The 18,265-nt window shown below is 38.1% G+C and overlaps 2 protein-coding genes across 13 annotated transcripts in view; one reads left to right on the top strand and one right to left on the bottom strand.

The window, feature by feature from the left end:
- The window catches only part of P2RY12 (purinergic receptor P2Y12), a 48,925-nt gene extending 36,112 nt beyond the window's left edge, over positions 1–12,813 (bottom strand). For 2 of the 3 annotated variants that reach the window (XM_081064473.1, XM_081064475.1), the window contains exon 1: positions 12,730–12,813. The gene's annotated coding sequence lies outside the window, so the exon portion shown is untranslated. The remainder of the gene's footprint in view (positions 1–12,729) is intronic. The other variant, XR_013994334.1, reaches the window with a different exon arrangement.
- The window catches only part of MED12L (mediator complex subunit 12L), a 322,241-nt gene that overhangs the window by 262,760 nt on the left and 41,216 nt on the right, over positions 1–18,265 (top strand). For 5 of the 10 annotated variants that reach the window (XM_081064322.1, XM_081064328.1, XM_081064329.1 and 2 more), the window contains 11 exons: positions 1,615–1,803; positions 3,078–3,152; positions 3,267–3,454; positions 4,251–4,412; positions 6,288–6,399; positions 8,933–9,022; positions 11,760–11,869; positions 12,112–12,247; positions 13,072–13,239; positions 15,049–15,411; positions 17,302–17,458. In XM_081064322.1, coding sequence (XP_080920448.1) covers positions 1,615–1,803; positions 3,078–3,152; positions 3,267–3,454; positions 4,251–4,412; positions 6,288–6,399; positions 8,933–9,022; positions 11,760–11,869; positions 12,112–12,247; positions 13,072–13,239; positions 15,049–15,411; positions 17,302–17,458 — 1,750 coding nt within the window. The remainder of the gene's footprint in view (positions 1–1,614; positions 1,804–3,077; positions 3,153–3,266; positions 3,455–4,250; positions 4,413–6,287; positions 6,400–8,932; positions 9,023–11,759; positions 11,870–12,111; positions 12,248–13,071; positions 13,240–15,048; positions 15,412–17,301; positions 17,459–18,265) is intronic. The other 5 variants (XM_081064325.1, XM_081064330.1, XM_081064326.1 and 2 more) reach the window with 3 other exon arrangements.

The raw sequence follows: 18,265 nt of genomic DNA on the forward strand, positions 1-18,265 counted from the left end.
TCAGCAGACAGAGCTAAGAAAAAAAGGAGATCTAGATGTTATTCATACATAAATGTGTGTGTGTGAATCATGAGTTCATACTGATACCTCCAATTCCAATCCAGCCCCACAGAGTTCTTTGCAGCCCCCACTGCATATAATGTCACCTTCCACAGTCAGAACCCTGATTCCCAGCAACACCAACCTCTTTCCTCATTTGCTGAATTCTGCAGTACACCTGCAGTAATTCCAGAATTGCGGGACCTATTCCACTAGGACAAACAAGCCTCCTTTTAAAAGGAGTTGAAGATCTGCACTAAGTGTTTACATTATTATGTAACTATACAGAAAGGTGTACTCAGAGATGTATCCTCTCTCCCTTAACCTTTCCACCCTTTGTCTCTCCCCATGCTAGGTGATCAATTTCATTATTTTCCGGTTTAACTTTTCCTTTTTTTTTTTTTTTTTTTTGTTAATTTCTCCTTTCTTATTAAAAAAAAAAACACACAAAAAAAACAAAAAAAACCCATGACATACCATATATTCTCTTTCTCACTTTCCTATAGACAATAATGTTGCCAGGGTCACGTTTTTATTAAGGAATATGGTAACCATAGTTAAAATCAGCTAAATATTTATGTAGGTATTAAAAGGGTACTGAGCTGTGCTTTGGTTCCCAGTTGTGAGTGCACGTTGGAATCCCCTGGGGAGTTAAAAACAATTTTGATGCCTTAAAAAATGACTGATATCTGGGTCCCGCTGCCTAAGAGTGACTTAATTCATCTGATGTGCTGCCTGGGCTTTGGAATTTTAACAAGCTTCCTGGGTGATTTTAAAGGACAACCAACCAGTATTGAGTCACCTGTTAGTAAGTCGTTAAGAAACAAGTTTCATTTGAAACAGATCTGGGTTCCAGTAGGGCTCTGGCACAGTTGATGATTTCTTACCTCTTTTAGTATAAGAGACTTCCTTTGAAAAAAATGATGAAGAAAAGGCGATAGGAATTTAAATTGGTAGAAACTCTCCAGAGGTCAAATAGCCGTATGTGTCAAAAGCCCTCAAGTTTTTCTATAGTCCTTGACCCAGCAGTTGCACGTCTGTGAAATTACCCTAAGGAAATAATTGTACGGAGAAGAGATGTGCACAAATATTTGTTTATCATGGTGACATTATTTATAATTATATGACACAGGAAGATAAATTTCTGAATGTTGTACTATGTTCTAGTCAAGAGTATAATGCATTCCCTAAAAATGATGAAGCTGTATTATAATATAGAATCATTGCCCTTGTGTGAGCAAGTTGAAAAAAACTGATTACAAAACAGACCCTAGAGCAAGGACTCGTTTTCCAATTGAAAACACATACCAATATTTCCTTTACTTTCCTTAGATTTTTCTCGTTTTGCCTATATTTTAAAAAAATTTTCTTTGGCCAAGGTTTTACTTTGTATTTTTAAGAAGTTAAAGTACTAGAACTTTTGTTTTTCAAACTTTTACCACCTACTTTTTCTGTGTACTGTTTTATTAATTGGAAGCTTTCTTCCTCTTCCATTGTCTGCCATAAACCTAGTATGTATTACATATCCACATAAAACGTCCAAGCCTGCCAGTCTAACTGCTGTATTATTTTTAGGAATGGGTAGGAGAACATTGCTTAAAAGAACCTGAAAGATTATGCACAGACAAAGAGCTTATATTGGACCCTGTGCTTTCCAATATGCAAGCACAGAAGTTATTGCAGCTTATCTGTTATCCTCATGGCATTAAAGAGTGTACCGAGGGGGACAACCTGCAAAGACAGCACATTAAACGCATTCTTCAGGTGAGTGACAATAGTTTAAAGACTGTGTTTTTGTCATGTGACACATTCTTTGTGATTTTCTGTGCTATCGCCACACTTTCTTGCTGGATAGATGTCGGTACTGCAAATAGTATACAGTCATTACAGAAATATCAGTGTTTTAAGCCAGTACCATATTTACATGAAAAATAAGCTTTGTTGGGCGATGCTCTTAAATATCTTATTCAGAAAAGATTGAAATCATTTTGGATAGATGAGTATATTTTGACATAAGAAATGCCTGTCTTATTTATTTCCAGTGCCCATGGGGTAAGTCACATTTTTGTATAATGCTGCCATTTATTTGTGTCTATTATCAATATGTATAAAGACTTAGAAGCCTTTCGAGCCATATACAAGTTTCCTCCAGTATCCAAAATTAGAATGTTCCTATGAAACCTTTTGGAAGCTAAATCTTTTGTAAAGCGAAGAAACATTTACCATTAATTTATATGGAAAAATTTTTGAGCATTCCCAAACCCAAAATTTCACGTACGCACTATGTCTTTATTTCATTCACAATCAAAATGCTGAATTACTTCTAGTTAAGTGTAGTAACACTCTTAAAAACTCTCTCAGGCTTTTCTGATTACTTAGGGCACATCTTGCTAATGAATGCACAACCTAAACCAAATAAAGCAGAGATGCTCACAGACATGGTTCAAAGCTGTGATAGTTTGAAGCCGAGATACTGAGTGTGGCTCCCTGGGAAAGAGCTTGGTAGGGCCACCGTGCGGCTTGGGGTGCTCACTGCCTCTGTGACAGCTCGCTCCACAGCAAATGCTGTTTTCACTTTTTGCCTTTTCATTTTATTTTATTTATTTTTTGTAAAAGCAAAAATCCTCTTTGGATTGCTTTAGGTTAGCGAAAACAGATACTGAAATAGGTCTTTCATAAAAACGAAGTGGCGGAACGTGAAGCTTTGAAAAGCGGGGGAATCCCTATACATCGCTTTATTATATATGATTATTTCCCCCTTCTTTCGCCTCCCCCTGCCCGCCCCCTCTAGTTCAAGCTGACACGGCAGCACACAGTAGCCCACGGCAGCCGAGACAGCTCACGCAGACCTCCAGTTGCTCACAGCAGCCCAGCTCCAGGGAGAGCTGTTGTTCACAGTCTTAGCTGTAGAGGGTACAGCCCACTGGCCCATGTGGGAATCGAACAGGTGACCTCGGAGTTAGGAGCATAGTGCTCCAACCACCTGAGCCGCTGGGCCTGTCCACTCCTAATGTCTTAATTCTTTCTATCTTCCCCAGAATCTTGAGCAGTGGACACTGAGGCAGTCCTGGCTAGAACTTCAGTTAATGATTAAACAGTGCCTGAAGGACCCTGTGAGTATATATTGAAAGCATGTATGTGTATACACTTTTATGAAACGCAAAACTATGTTGATGTTTGAGGATAAAGTAAAACATGCATGCTAGTTTTCTTCTGTCTGATTCTAGGGCTCTGGCTCGGTAGCTGAAATGAACAACTTGCTGGACAACATTGCAAAGGCAACCATAGAGGTATTCCAGCAGTCTGCAGACCTTAACAACAACTCCTCCAATTCCGGCGTGGGCCTCTTCCACCCAAGCGGGATCGGTAGTACTGATACTAGCACGAGACAGAATGGAATAAAGACCTTGCTAAGGTATTTTTTTCTATAGTTGTCTTAGGCTATTATTAACTTTTCACATGTAACAGTGCGTTTTATTTGCACCGTGCAGTTATTTTTTTAAATAAGGCTGCAGGAATGTAAAGAAAATAATTACTGGTGTCAGTTATCAGTATTTAATAAGGTGGATGATGTCTCAGTGTTCTAAATATTAAGTTAATCAGGCCGAGACTCCTTGGAACCACAGGTGACATTCAGGATGGATTAATTACTTTAGTGCCTACTGAGGCTACTCTGTTCTGTGGTACTGATTATATAGGAAACACGTTTTTCTGTCTTGTTTATTAATTGGCAGTTTTGCACAAATGATAATCCTGAAAGGGCAGATTAACTTGTATTTCATCATTTTGGTGTAAAGTATAACTAGTGAATTCTAACACTGTAGAAATTGATTATTAGTATGCTTAAACATAATCAGAACATTTCATATCTTAACCATAGCAGAAATGTGTATTATTGCTTGTTGGGCAAAAGGACTGTTATTAATCAGAGAGCCAGAATCCTTGAAAAGCACTTTAATAGATTTTTTTAAAGCTTAGTTATAGTATCCTCCCAGAACCACATCTTTTATTGCCTTCTGTAAGTGTGAATGGAAAGTGTGTGCACATATCCACTACTTGACAAGAGGAAAGATAATATAGAAATAAAAGGCAAATTTTAGAGTAAGCAGTATATCTGGTGTGTATAACTTTTACAGTGGAGTTTCTGTTATGATTCTGGGAGCAGAGAAAAAGGATGTCTCCTTGGGTGTAACACCTGTTTCTGATTTTAGTTCCTCTGAACGCAGGGGTGTATGGCTGGTAGCCCCCCTCATTGCCAGGCTGCCGACATCTGTGCAAGGACGAGTACTGAAAGCTGCCGGGGAGGAACTAGAGAAGGGACAGCACTTGGGTTCTTCTTCAAAAAAGGAAAGAGACAGACAAAAACAGAAAAGGTATGGCTGGAAGGTGTGTCTCTTTCTGTAAGATTCTCAAGAACAATTGAGAAAATCTAACATTCTGCAAACATACATGGTCACTGTACCCCCACATCTACTGAAATTTTGTTCTTAAGTGGAGTTGAAAATATTTTGCTAGGCAAGGTGCTATTCCTAAAAAAGTTCAAGGTTATAATATTTACTACACTCATTCTAAGTTCTGCCTATATACCCATATCACAGCTGAACTGTTAAAAATACTGACTTCTCAGTATTTTTTTTGATTTTCATTTTTTGATTACTTAGGTATTTATGTTTTATTTATGTTTATGTTTATTTATGTTTAAAATACGTACAATTATTTGTAATTCTGTCTTGTTGGACCCTGAAATAGTTTCTAATATTTTTAGAATTTAAGGCTCTTATTCTAGACTGGATATTAAAACTTATAAACCACCAAGTTTAATGTTCTTTTATTTTATGGCATAGAAAAGATACGAAATAATTTTATTTAAAAACCATCTCTCTCACTGAGAAAGATCAAAACAACAGTGATGAATTTAGCACCACAAAAGTAAAGGGAAATAATGATAATTTCTTCTATTTTTAAAAAATTCTGAACATACAGGTTTTTTGTCCCCTAATTAGTAATATTTTAGTTGCTGCCATTATCGACCTCTTTTGAAATGCCAATTTCTATATAAAATTCATTTCATACATACTTGAACTTTTTAAATCTCTCAGCAATCGTATGTGGTTGTTGCTCTCATTATACCCTTTTTACAGATGAAGAAACTGATGCACTGAAAGATTAAGTACATTTCTTAAGGACTCACAGCTATGGAGTTATAAAGCCGGGGTTTGCACCCAGGTCCTCTGCTTTGAACCTGTGCTCTAAAATAAAGGCACATTTTGGTAGAGACCTCGATTTGCGTATATTTTGTTTGTGACCTGAATTTTTTGGCATCTTTGCCAGCATTAGTTAACCAACCAGATGACTTCATTTAATTCTCAAAGTTTATCTGCTGACATGTGAGTGTATGAACATTGCTTCACTTGTCACAGAGAGGACAGATGGTATTACAAAGTTTCAAGATGGCTGTTTCCTAGTCAGTCTCTCTCAGTTTTGCTGGTGTAAAATGAAACAGATTGAAATATTTGGCCTCGATCTCTCAAGAAAATTTTCTTTCCAGTATAGCAGTTAGTCTGTCAATATGATTTGTTGTTCTCTAATAATTGAAAAACATCTTTATAAAATGCCAATGTAAAATGGAATTTCTCTCAAATGTCTTAAAACCCCTTTCCCAGTGGAGGCTGTGGAATGTGGTTGAGCTGTGCCCTGCAGGTCACTAGATGTCACTGTCCTTGAAGTCCTCAAACCCAGGTGCTAATCTTAGCTCTACCAATAAATACCCCACTGTTTGGTCTTGAGGAAAGAGGTAGAAATAAAACAAGCAGAACAATCATATAGGCCTGTTTTCTGTACCCTAAAATAAGTTTTTTGTGAGGGAAATTTTTTATTTTATTCTGTGTATGCGGTGATATTTCTTCTGATGTGTGTGTTTAAATGCAGCTTACTGATGTCAACTACAAATTCTCCTCTCCTGGCATTCCCCCTACACACTCATCTGCAGTTGTGAATTTATCCTAGTTTGGGGAAAGTCTTCAAGGGAAAGAGAATATTAAATTATTTAGAAGCATTACAGTGGCTTTTAATCTTATTAGTAGAGATGTGATTTAACTTTTCAAGTAGTCTTTGGCTATTTACTCCTCCTCTCCATTTTCCAGTAGTAAAATAAATAAGAGCCAATAACCCCAGGGCAAGAAATCAATGCTGCACAGGAAGTAATGCATTCTTTCTAACTAGATCTGTTGTTATTACTTCCTTTATAGTATGTCTCTTCTGAGTCAACAGCCATTCCTCTCACTGGTCCTTACCTGCCTTAAGGGACAAGATGAACAACGAGAAGGCCTCCTAACATCTCTCCAGAATCAAGTTAATCAGGTAAAGTATAGTACAGTATTAAGCCAGGCAAGTATTTTTCTAATGGCATTAATTCGTTTTCCTTCCAGGTAAACTAATAAGGGCACAGCGTGTTTTGTTGCAGGGAGCCACCATCCATGCCCTGTTCTCCTACCTGGCATTCTAGTCACCAAAAGATGAGCAGTTTTATAATATTAGTCACGCCTTGGGTACATGTCTATAGACCATAAAAGTAACATTTTGTGTATTGCACATAACTTTGACGGATCTGCTGCTCTCCTGGCCCTGCCTCACGGGAGAGATGCTGGCACCCTCTGTGTCACAGGAGGCATGGCAGAAAGACAGAGGAACCTGTATCCAGGTCCTCAACCTGGCTTCTACATATCAGCCAGGGTCTCAACTTGAGCCCTATAGGTTCAGAAACTCAATTTTATTTTACTGCCAGAGCCAGACTAATGGCAGTCAAGTACACAAGATACTCATTTACAAGCCAGAAGGCATTTGGGCTCATTTACAAAGAATTTGGACCTTGCCTTTCCACCAACCACAGTTCTCCTGGCACTGGTGTTCTCTGTATCACAAGGAAACTGAGTGACCACATTAAAATCGAAGGTTGTGGGATCGAGCAGAGTGGGTAGATTGGCTGCCTGAGATGTTTATCCCGCTGCAGAGCCTAACGGAGCCCCGTGGTGGTGCTGTGGTTCTGTGACGCCATGTCTTTCCCTTGACTGGACCTGGAGGAACTTGAATAAGGACCCTTACCTTATTTGGTCCTGTCGTCGTCTCCTGACTTTTGGATATGAGAAATCTATTCTCTACAGAGCGACCAGAATGCTCCTTTTTGAATGTAAATCCCATGTTTCTCTGATGCCCAAAATGCTCCAATGATTCTTATTGCACCTAGAATAAACGTTCAGGGTCTGGGCTTACAAGGCCCTACGTGATTGGGCACTGGATGCCGCTTCTACCTTTCTTCCCACCAGTCATGGCCCCGTTTACTTCACTGTTTTCACAGTGGCCATGTTGCTGTTCGTTGAACTTGCCAAGCAAATTCTCAGTGCAGTGCCTTTGAATCTTTTCTTTCCTTCATCTGAAAGGCTTTCTTCCTGGATGTTAGCGTGGCCGTCTTCCTCACTTTATCAGGTCTCTGCTGAGATGTCACCTCCTCAGGGAGGGCCTCCCTGATCATTCTCTGAAAATAGAACTGTGCTCATTCTCTATCCCCTTACCCTGGTTCATACCCCTTGTTACACTTATTATTTGTCCTGCTATTTGAATGTGACAGCTTGTGTGTTTTGTTAACTGCCTTGCACCCTTAAGTCAGTCTTGACAGAGGGCCACATCTTTGATGAGATGTGGGATGTGCCCTCCTCTTGCCATGCAATATACTTACAGGTTATCTCTTGGGGCTGGGTGACTTCTGCATGTAACTCATTTCAACCTATTTAAGAGGATTCTCATTAGTTACCACCATATTTCGGAGTGTGGCAGTAGGGGATTTTTTTGTTGGTTGTGTTTTTTGTTTTTTTTTTCCTCATGTCATCTGTTTCTGGGGTGTTGCCCATTTGTGGTTTGCCTTTCCTAAGAAAACCTCCCCTTTCTCAACATCGGTCTGAATCAGTGAGGAAGCATTCACTTCATAAATTTATGTGCCACTTGATTGGTGTCCATGATGTTGTGTTTTTCAAAATAGTATGCATTATCAAGGAAGACAAGTCTGTAAGACAGCAAGCTACACTCTAATCAAACACCAAAATTACACATTTGCCAAGGATCAGAGCATTATCCCTAGAAATATATAGCACAGGCCTGATTTAAAATGTAATTCTGTCTATCCACTACTTATCTTTATAAGACTAAGCCCTTGAACCACATGGGGTTTAGGTTCACCAAACCCTGCGCAATCGTAATTCCTCATATAACTTTTGACTTCCCAAACCTTTAGTCGTCTCCTGGTAGCCGTGGGTCACTGATCCCAGGACACCCCTCAGAAATTTATAATCTGCAGATACTCAAGCCCCTCATATAAAATAGGGTTGAACAATGCATGCCAGTTGTCCCTCCACAATCCGCAAATATGCAACCTCGATCAAGAATACCAGTTTTGATCTGCAGTTGCTTGAATCCACAGATGCAAAACTCAGGTTTACAGAGGGCCGACCATATATTTATTGAAAAACTCTGCACATAAGTGCACTTGCACAGTTCAAGCCCATGTTGTTCAAGAGTCAACTGTCTCTTTAAAATAATTTTTATTTTTGTTAATGTTAAACTTGATGGTCCTCTAAAGCATTTTCTGAGACTCAGTCACAGGATAAGGAATTAGGTAAGATTTTTCGTCTCCCACCTAGAAAGGCAACAAACAAAGAAACAGCCAGCTCTCTGTCTGCCTGGTGGCGGGGGAGGACAGCTCTGTTTATTAATTTGCTAAACTAAGAAGTTGTTCTTGACTGTCGGTAAAAAGCTCAATTTACCTGTAAGTATGAAAAATTCCATTTTAACATGGGAAAGAAGATTTTGGTGTGGTTTATTTTTCATTTGTTTTCTGATGCAGATCTTAAGTAACTGGAGAGAAGAACGATACCAAGATGATATCAAAGCACGGCAGATGATGCATGAAGCATTGCAACTCCGCCTAAATTTGGTAGGAGACATTTCTCGTATTTTCCCTCTGTTAAACTTATCGAAATATGAAAATAACTCCAGCTTTCCACTTTTGTGGTCTTCATCACATTTTTCATTACAAGGTGAGGCTTTCTTAAGAACAAAGTGGGAGGTATCACGCTACCCGCCATCAAATCATACTACAAAGCCAAAGTAATCAAAACAGCATGGTACTGGCATAAAAACAGACACATAGATCAATGGAACGGAATAGAGAGCACAGAAATAAATCCATATCCATATAGTCATTTAATCTATAACAACGGAAGCCAGAATTTACAGTGGGGTAAAGACAGTCTGTTCAATAAATGGTGCTGGGAAATCTGGACAGACACATGCAAAAATGTGAAGCTGGACCACTTCTTTATGCCATGTACAAGAATAAATTAAAAATGGATTAGAGATCTGAAACCGTAAAATTCTTAGAAGAAAATATAGGATGTAAATTTGCAGATGTTACTCTTAGTAATAATTTTACTGATATATCCCCTTGGGCAAGGGAAGTAAAAGAAAAAAATAAACATATGGGATTACATCAAACTAAAAAGTTTTTTTCACAGTGAGGGAAACCATCAATAAAACAAAAAGCATCCTACTGAATGGGAGAAGATATTTTTCAATGATACATCTGATAAAGAGTTAATATCCAAAATTTATAAAAAACTCATTCAACACCAAAAAAACCAAACAACCCAATTTAAAAAATGGGCAGAGGACATGAAGAGACATCTCTCTAAAGAGGACATACAGATGGCCAATAGACATGAAAAAATGCTCAACCTAACTAATCATTAGAGAAATGCAAATAAAAACCACAAAGAGATGCCACCTCACCCTAGTCAGAATGGCTATCATCAATAAATCAACAAACAACAAGTGCTGGTGAGGATGTGGAGAAAAGGGAACCCTCGTGCACTGTTGGTGGGACTGTAGATTGGTGTAGCCACTATGGAAATCGGTATGGAAGTATCTCAAAAAACTGGAAATGAACCCAGCAATTCCACTCTTTGGTATCTCTCCAGAGAAATCCAAAATGCTAATTCAAAAAAATATATGCACCCCTATGTTTATTGCAGCACTATACACAATAGCCAAGACATGGAAACAACCAAAATGCCCATCAGTAGACGACCGGATTAAGAAACTATGGTACATTTATACAATGAAATATTAATTGGCCATAAAGAAGAATGAAATCTTACCATTTACAACGATATGGATGGACCTAGAGAACATTATGCTTAATGAAATAAGTCAGACTGAGAAAGACAAATACTATATGATCTCACTTATATGTGGAATCTAAAGAACTGAATAAATGGGCAAACTAAACAGAAACAGTCTCAGAGATATAGAGGAAAATCTGATGGTTGCTAGATGGGAGGGGGGTAGGGATAAAGGAGAAGGTGAGGGGATTAGAAAACACAAATTGGTAATCACAAGATTGCCACAGGGATACGAAAGACAGTTTGGGGAATATAATCAATAATGTAAAGATTCTGTAGGGTATCCGATGGACACTTGTCTTATTAGGGAGTCCACTCCATGGGCAGTGTAGATGCCTCTGCACTGCACGCCTAATGCTGAAGCTGAATAATAATGAATGTCAAACATATATAGTCACAGGATGTGGAGTGCAGCATAGGGAATAGAGTCAGTGGAACTGTAACAGCTGTATACGGTGTCAGAGGGGTAGTAGATTGGGGGAGGGGGGTTATCACTTTGTGAGGGGTGTAAATGTCTAACTATTATATTGTTTTATACACCCAAAACTAATTTAATAAAGCAAACAAAGAAGGTGAGGCTTTCTGCCATTTTCTGTCTGTAACTACTTCCCTGTCTCTCTAACCTTCTGTATTTCTGGCTGCCGTCCTTCCTGTCTGGTCTAAATAATTTCTCTAGACAGCAGAAGAGCAGAAGGTATTTTAGGCATTGATCTGCCTTTGGCAGTTTGCCTTTTTGCTGTGAGCTAAGAGTAGGTCTGTTATTTTGAGAAGAGTGTTAGCTTTTACTATACTTATTTTAAAACCATATTAAAGTGACACTTGAGTCATTTTATCAAACTTTGCATCAAATTGATCATAAAAGCAAATCCTACATGGAGATGTTACAGACATTTAAAATTTTTCACACATTGAATTTTCCTTTTTTTTGCCCCCTACTGGACAGGCCCAGATGAAGTCTACTCTGATGGAAGGCTTGCCGGATATTTGGCAGTTGTTTCTAACTTAATTCCCACACATGGATGAGTAGACCTGGGGGCCCAGCCTCCTGCTTATCATTACTTCTGTGTTACTGGATGTATCCAAGTGTTATTATAACAACAGGCTTAGACTCAATAGTAATTAACAGCATAAAGTGGCAGATAATCAGTTTACGTGACTTTTACCTATTTGGATTTAATGCAACTAATATTATATCATAAAACTGCATATCTTGAAAGTTTAGGAGCAACAGAATGTTAATTATACTGGTACGTAGTAGTTGTATGCAGATTTTCGACTAAGAAAAAGGTCATTGCCCCTAACCTTCACCCCCAGTGTTTTCAAAGGTCAGCTGTCATTCATATTGACGATGTGCCCTTACTTGAGTACCCCACACCTGCCTTTTTTTAAAGCATTTTTTAAACTAATGAAAACTTGGCTACGAAAAGTGATGGGAGTGGTATTTTCTCTTGAACACGCTGCAGCTCTTTGATTGTGTTTTCCCTGTGCTAGGTGGGAGGAATGTTTGACACCGTGCAGCGGAGCACCCAGTGGACAACAGACTGGGCCCTCCTCCTCCTTCAGATCATTACTTCCGGGACCGTGGACATGCACACTAACAAGTATGTTCTCACCATGTCACCTTGCGTTTCCTGCATGCATGCATGGCAGGAGCTCTGAAACACCTACTGCGCGTTCTGCCACGTCTTGTTTTCTTAGGTACCATTAAGTAAAAAGGCTTAACTTAGTACCTATTGACTTAGGTACCTATTTACTTAGTTACCTGAAGTGAAATGGCTCAGTTATTTCAGAATGTCTTATTTTTACTGTAAGGTAAGAATAATTATTTTCTGTCCCCTCTTAGTGAATTATTCACAACAGTTCTTGACATGCTGGGTGTTTTAATCAATGGAACACTAGCCTCTGACCTATCAAACGCATCTCCAGGGGGTTCTGAAGAGAATAAACGCGCATACATGAATTTAGTGAAGAAACTGAAAGTAAGTTTGGGACCTGCTTGTACACTTACATGAGCTCAAATTGTTTATAGATTTGTTATTTGGTACATTCTCTATCTTAATTTACTAATCATTAAATTAAACGTTATTTATTGCATTCTAGTTAATGTAATGTGATTATTTTGCTATTTGCTTTACCTTAGCTTACCAGTACCCAAAAGTCTAAGCATTTAGCCTGAAGATTTTTCTTTCAAAAAAAATGTATATTCATAAAACATTTTAATTTTTTAAGGAACTTCAGAAATCCATTCTCAAATATCTAACCAAAATGGCAGCATTAGATTTAGGAAAAATCTATGCTTGGACTGCCGCAGACAGCTGAAAAATAACTAATTGTATTGATATTTCTAAATCCAATTCATTTGACTAACCACTAACACAATCTTTGAAATAAACTGTAAATAAATTGCCTACAAAAAAATCAATATATCTGGTGAGCTTACAATAAAATAACCAGTGGTTACCTTATGGTCTGACCCTGGATTTGAGAACGTGTTCATGCTGCAGCTCCTGCCTTCTGATTACAATTACAGCCCTGGATTTTTGTCATTTCAGCACTGGGATGTTTGTTGTGTAACACGCCTGCCTTTGTATGTGTTCTATTTTCTATCTAAAATGAAGAAATGAAACACACTCAGCCCTCTAATTGAGAGCTGTACCACAAGTCATGTTCAAGGCTAAAGAACATTCCGTCTATAAAAAAGGAAATATTTCATAAGGAAACTTCCCTCTGAGTAACTTGAGTAACTTTTGCCTTCATTGTAATTTCTGTTCCACTTCTCTCTTCTTCTTTTTTTTTTTTTTAGAAAGAGCTAGGAGACAAGCGGTCAGAAAGTATTGACAAAGTTCGACAGTTACTACCTTTGCCAAAACAGACATGTGATGTCATCACTTGTGAACCTATGGGTTCCTTGATTGACACAAAGGGAAACAAAATTGCTGGATTCGACTCTATAGATAAAAAACAGGCAAGAGTAAATGTTTATTTCTTCTTTATATAAATACATAAATTTATAAAAACAAAATATATTTTCTTACCTTCTTATAAAGCACATAAAACAGCTTAATTTTACAGTTTCCTGATTTTTTAAAAGCATATTCTTATCATTTAAGTGCAATGGTCATTGGCATTATCATATAAATAAATCATATCTTGAAGATCTTCATTTAAAACTATATTTGAATGAAAGTGAATTTCTAAAGCTCACCAACAGAAGCTAAGCAAAAAGCTTGGTGTAAATAAAAAAAAAAAAAAAAAAAAAGGCTAGCAAAGTCCAGGTCTGATTTTACTTTAGAATTGGAGACAGAATATGTTTAGATAAGAACATTTTTACTGATAAATGTCCTCATGCAGTTGACTATTTTGAGTGATAAATATTTAAAGTGATGGTACTTTATTTTCTTATCAATTAAACAATATTGAATGAACGCTTGATTTATATAGGTATTAAACAAGGTTTTCTATAATATAGGAAGAGCAGTCCATTATTTTTCCAAGAAACATGAACAACCAGAAATTTACAAAATCTCAGAGACGAAAGACAGAGCTCCGACCCTCAAGTAGAAGTAGATAGACAATTACAACGTGCTGAGATTTGTGTGTCATGTTACAGAGTGTAAGGGGACCCTGAGAAGGAGCCATCACAATCACATGGGAGGAAGGAGGTTAGAGCAGGATCCCCAGGAAAACTGGCACTTAAATCATTTTGAAAGAGAGAGAGATACCTGGGAGATAGGGAAAAGTGTGATACATTCAAGGGAAGAGTTTATGCAAAGGTATGAAAAAATGTGGCTGACAGGAGAAATGTAATGCTACAGTGATTCGCAGTACCTTGAGTATTTATACATACCAGTGCTGCTGTGGAGAGAGAAACAACTGAAATCATGGGCAAGTTGAGTTTGCAAGCACCAGTGGGCTCTCGAGTGGTTAGACATTTAGAAACCATTTGGTATAGATGATAACTGAACCTCATTTTGGCCAAAGCCCCCTTTGGAAGAGTATGGGTAGGTAAGAACGGGAGTACCCACATCTTATGGAATGCCTGAGTAGTTATTTTCAGGGTCATTTTGAAGAAAAGTATTTTCAAATTGATAGGCCAAGGAAAGTACCAAGAGACATCACCAAAGAATGTTAAAAATAAGAAACTCTGATTTTCAGAAACAGTAACATTTTCTCTTCAAGTTTGAATCGAAGGACTTCATTTGTACCTGTTGGTACAAGTGAATTTTGAATTATTCAGAGACTGGCTTAATAAGTACATGGAAAGTGCCCGTATTGAATCAAGTCCATTCATGTTTGGACTGAAGTTAATTTGAGCCCAATTGGAGGCTGAATGTAACTTGACTGTTAAGTTTTGTTTCATCCTAAAAACAATAAGTAGATTCCAAAGGTTTATAACTGATTGTAATTTAGTACAGAAAGATCAACTTTGCAGTCTTTCTTAGAAATTTTTTTGCTAAAAAAACAAAAACAAAAAACGAAGTGAACAAAATGCCATTTTAAAGTAAAATATACTGGGCTATCTGGTGTTACAGCTTGAACAGAGCCACATGTCGCATAAAGAACCATAGAACGGAGCTTTAAGGTGTGGCTCTAGCCACAGCTCCCTAGTAGACTAACTGTGTGACCCCTGACTAAGTATTTAGCCTGTCTGCTGTATGCGAAGCTTCTCCCTAAGGCCCCCACCAGCCAAAATGTTCCCTGAATCCATCTCCTAAGCAAGCTCAGCCTCTATTCAGGAAAAGATCTGAACCTGTGGTCATAGAGTGTTATTTCACCATAGGGTCTCCAGGTCTCTACAAAGCAGAAGGTGTCCCCATGGGATCTGTTTGAGGGTCAGAAGAACCCAGCTCCTCTGTCCTGGGCCTGGTTTGGGACAGTCCGAATGGACCGGAAGGTGATCAAGTATGAGGAACAGCATCACCTCCTTTTGTATCACACGCACCCCATGCCCAAGCCCCGAAGTTACTACCTCGAGCCCCTGCCCCTGCCTCCCGAGGAGGAAGAGGAAGAGCCCACATCTCCTGTCTCTCAGGAACCAGAGAGGAAATCAGCTGAGCTGTCAGATCAGGGAAAAACCACAACAGATGAAGAGAAGAAAACAAAGGGAAGGAAGCGCAAGACAAAATCAAACTCAAGAGTCGATGTGAGTACGGGAAGTAGAGATATCCTTGGCTCAGTAGCACCTAGTAGAAGATTTACTAGCATCCAAATTATATCCCTAGAAATCCTGCTAAAAGCAGAAGCCTTTTTGTAACAGTTATCCTAACGAGGCCCTGTCATAATTAACAAAATGACACAGACCGTGACTTGTCACAGACAACAGGGTTATAGCTTTTAATTTTTCCTTTTCTGCTTTTCATAACCGTTTCATTTTAGGCTTTCTTTGTGAATAATATTTAACATTTCAGAGTGTCATAATTTCTCAAATTTGAAACGTGAATTTTTCAGATCTATAAAATCTCATCCTTTTACATATTTTTATTATAAGCCATGCCTAGAATGTTTATTGTATTTTGGGAGTTGATGTCTATAGTAAGTAAACATAAAAACACTATTTGCTTTTCCCTCGATAGAACTTCATGTAGTATATCAAATAGGATGTTTCTGAGACCCCATGTTTTACCATTCCATCTTACTCTCTTGTACATCCTATTTCTTTACCATGTTTTCAGACTTTATAAAAGATTAAATAAGCGTAACTTAAAATAGTTTCACTTCTTGTTTGCCTATTAGCCTTCCCTACTTGTAGCAACATTTTCTTGAAAACAACAGAAATCTATGATATGGTAATTTAGAAATAATTTTACAGAACTTATAGAATTAATGTGTAAAATACCTGTCCATTTAACTTCACCTAGAAAATACTTGAGAGAGAATTTGAGACATTTTTCTATGAAATTTAAGGGTTTTCTTGTGCAGTGGAAAAAATATTCACAATTTAGTGTTCAGACATCATGACTAATTATTTTTTGTTCACTTATGTCAAAACCAAAACGTGTCTTTTTCTAGTTGATAGCTTGGTGATTGATAGTCTAGAAATGACTGCTGTCACTTTTGGATGTCACTTGAATGTCAGCACCCTCTTTCTGTATAGTCTTCTACCAATATTCCTTTGTCATGAAAGGGGTGCTTAATAAGGTCCAAACTGCCACTCCCCGAAATCTGAGCCTTCTAACCTGTCTATCTGAATGGACAGATTTCTGTTCTTTTCAGATGCAAAAGACCTAACACTCATCTCATTCCCCAGTGAGTCCTGGTCATATCTTCTCCTAGACTACTCCTGAGGCTGCCTCTTCCCAGTGGGATATAGTGCAGGTTTTATTTTTCTGAGATTTTCTTTTTCCTTTATCTCTTAGGACTAGACTAGAGAAGGAGGGATGGTGGGGGAATAGAGATATTTCAGTTGTGATCCTTAGAGACTTTGCAGCAGCTATAGGGAAGAAGCAGCCCTGGGCAGGAGACGTGGGGGCACGGGGGGCGGGGAGGATGGGACATATCAGGATGGGACAGTTTGGGATAGGATGGGTGTTTGCAAGGGAGGGCTGGCATCTACTGCTACAGAGTGCTGTCTTGAAAATTGGAAATAAGATACTGTATATCCGGGGACTGGTTTGAAGTATTGTGGGCTTTTCTGGTATGATTCTCCTCTAGACCCAAGGTATCAGGAAGGCCTTGTAAGATGAAATGATTGGGAGACTTAGCAACTGAATATGCTCTTTCAGCTGTACGTGGTGGCCAATACTGGTATTTTAAATGTACTTTTAGCATTTTAAGAACAGAATTCAGAAATGGTTTTTTTCCATCTCCCTTCACTGTACCCAAGTACTTTTTAAGTCAAGGAAAAATCTTAAATGAGTGTTTTGCAGAGAATATATTGAGACTCTTGCTTTCCTTCTTCCCCTTTATAATAATAGCCTTATTTGCTGGGATAGGGGCTATCTCAAATAACACGATAGGAAGAATTTGCATTAATTACCAATGTGATGTGTGGAGTTAAGTAACTTTTTTCTTTTTTTTTAACTTTACGTTGAAGGAGTATCCGCAGAGCAGCATATACCGAGTGCCTCCTAATTACTCACCCATTTCCTCTCAGATGATGCACCATCCACAGTCCACCTTGTGGGGCTACAACCTCATGGCTCAGCCCCAGCAGCCTGGCTTCTTCCTTCAGAACCAGTCTCTTACTCCCGGTATGTGAAGAGAGCACAGTCGTGTCCCCCCAAGATGAGAAATGGCTTGGGTTTTTCCTCTGTGCCTGGGGTTCCCCTTGCTTTTAATCTGAAACCTCCACACAACTTGCAAGTTTCAAGAGCAAAGCGCTCAGCTGGCATTTCTGTAATTCTCTCCATTCAGCATATTCTTTCTTCTTCTAAAATAAGGTTTCAGTTAGGAGTTTATGTGCTGACTTTGAAGTTTTCATCCAGTGCTGGGAAGAAAGTAGCCCCAGATGAAAATCTGAGCTGTAAGATACGAAGTTGATCAAAGTTTACATTGTGAAATTTGTGCGGTTACATTTTTATCAAATATAGTTCTTAGCAGCATTTTAAAAGATTAGGCAATCTTGCACAGTGTCTTTTAGTATTTTCTTATGTTATGAATTTTAAATTTATACCATGAAGGATTTCAGAAATTTGGTTCAGCAAGTAGATTTAGGTATCAACAAGGGAAACTACCATATCCAGAGGAAATGTTCCAAACGTTCCTGATTTTAGTGTTGCTTTGATTCAAGCTAAGGTAGATTTTATATCTAGAATGAACATTTTCTAAATTAAAAAAAAAAAGTCTTTAATTAGAAAAGGATCTAATTTTCTTTCTAAAAGAATGTTTGTCTGTTTCAGCAAAATAGATTACTTTGAAATCTCAGTCTGCATTTTGTTAGGATGTGCCCTCATAATATATAATATTTATCTTATTGTGTCCTGTGGCAGTGTGATTGTTTTTCTTTCTTTGTACGTTGAGTATGACATTTTGAAGCATATAGAGAAAAATATTTGATT

This window comes from Rhinolophus hipposideros (genome assembly GCF_964194185.1).
Source record: "Rhinolophus hipposideros genome assembly, chromosome: 2".
In the NCBI taxonomy this organism is placed as follows: Eukaryota; Metazoa; Chordata; class Mammalia; order Chiroptera; family Rhinolophidae; genus Rhinolophus; species Rhinolophus hipposideros.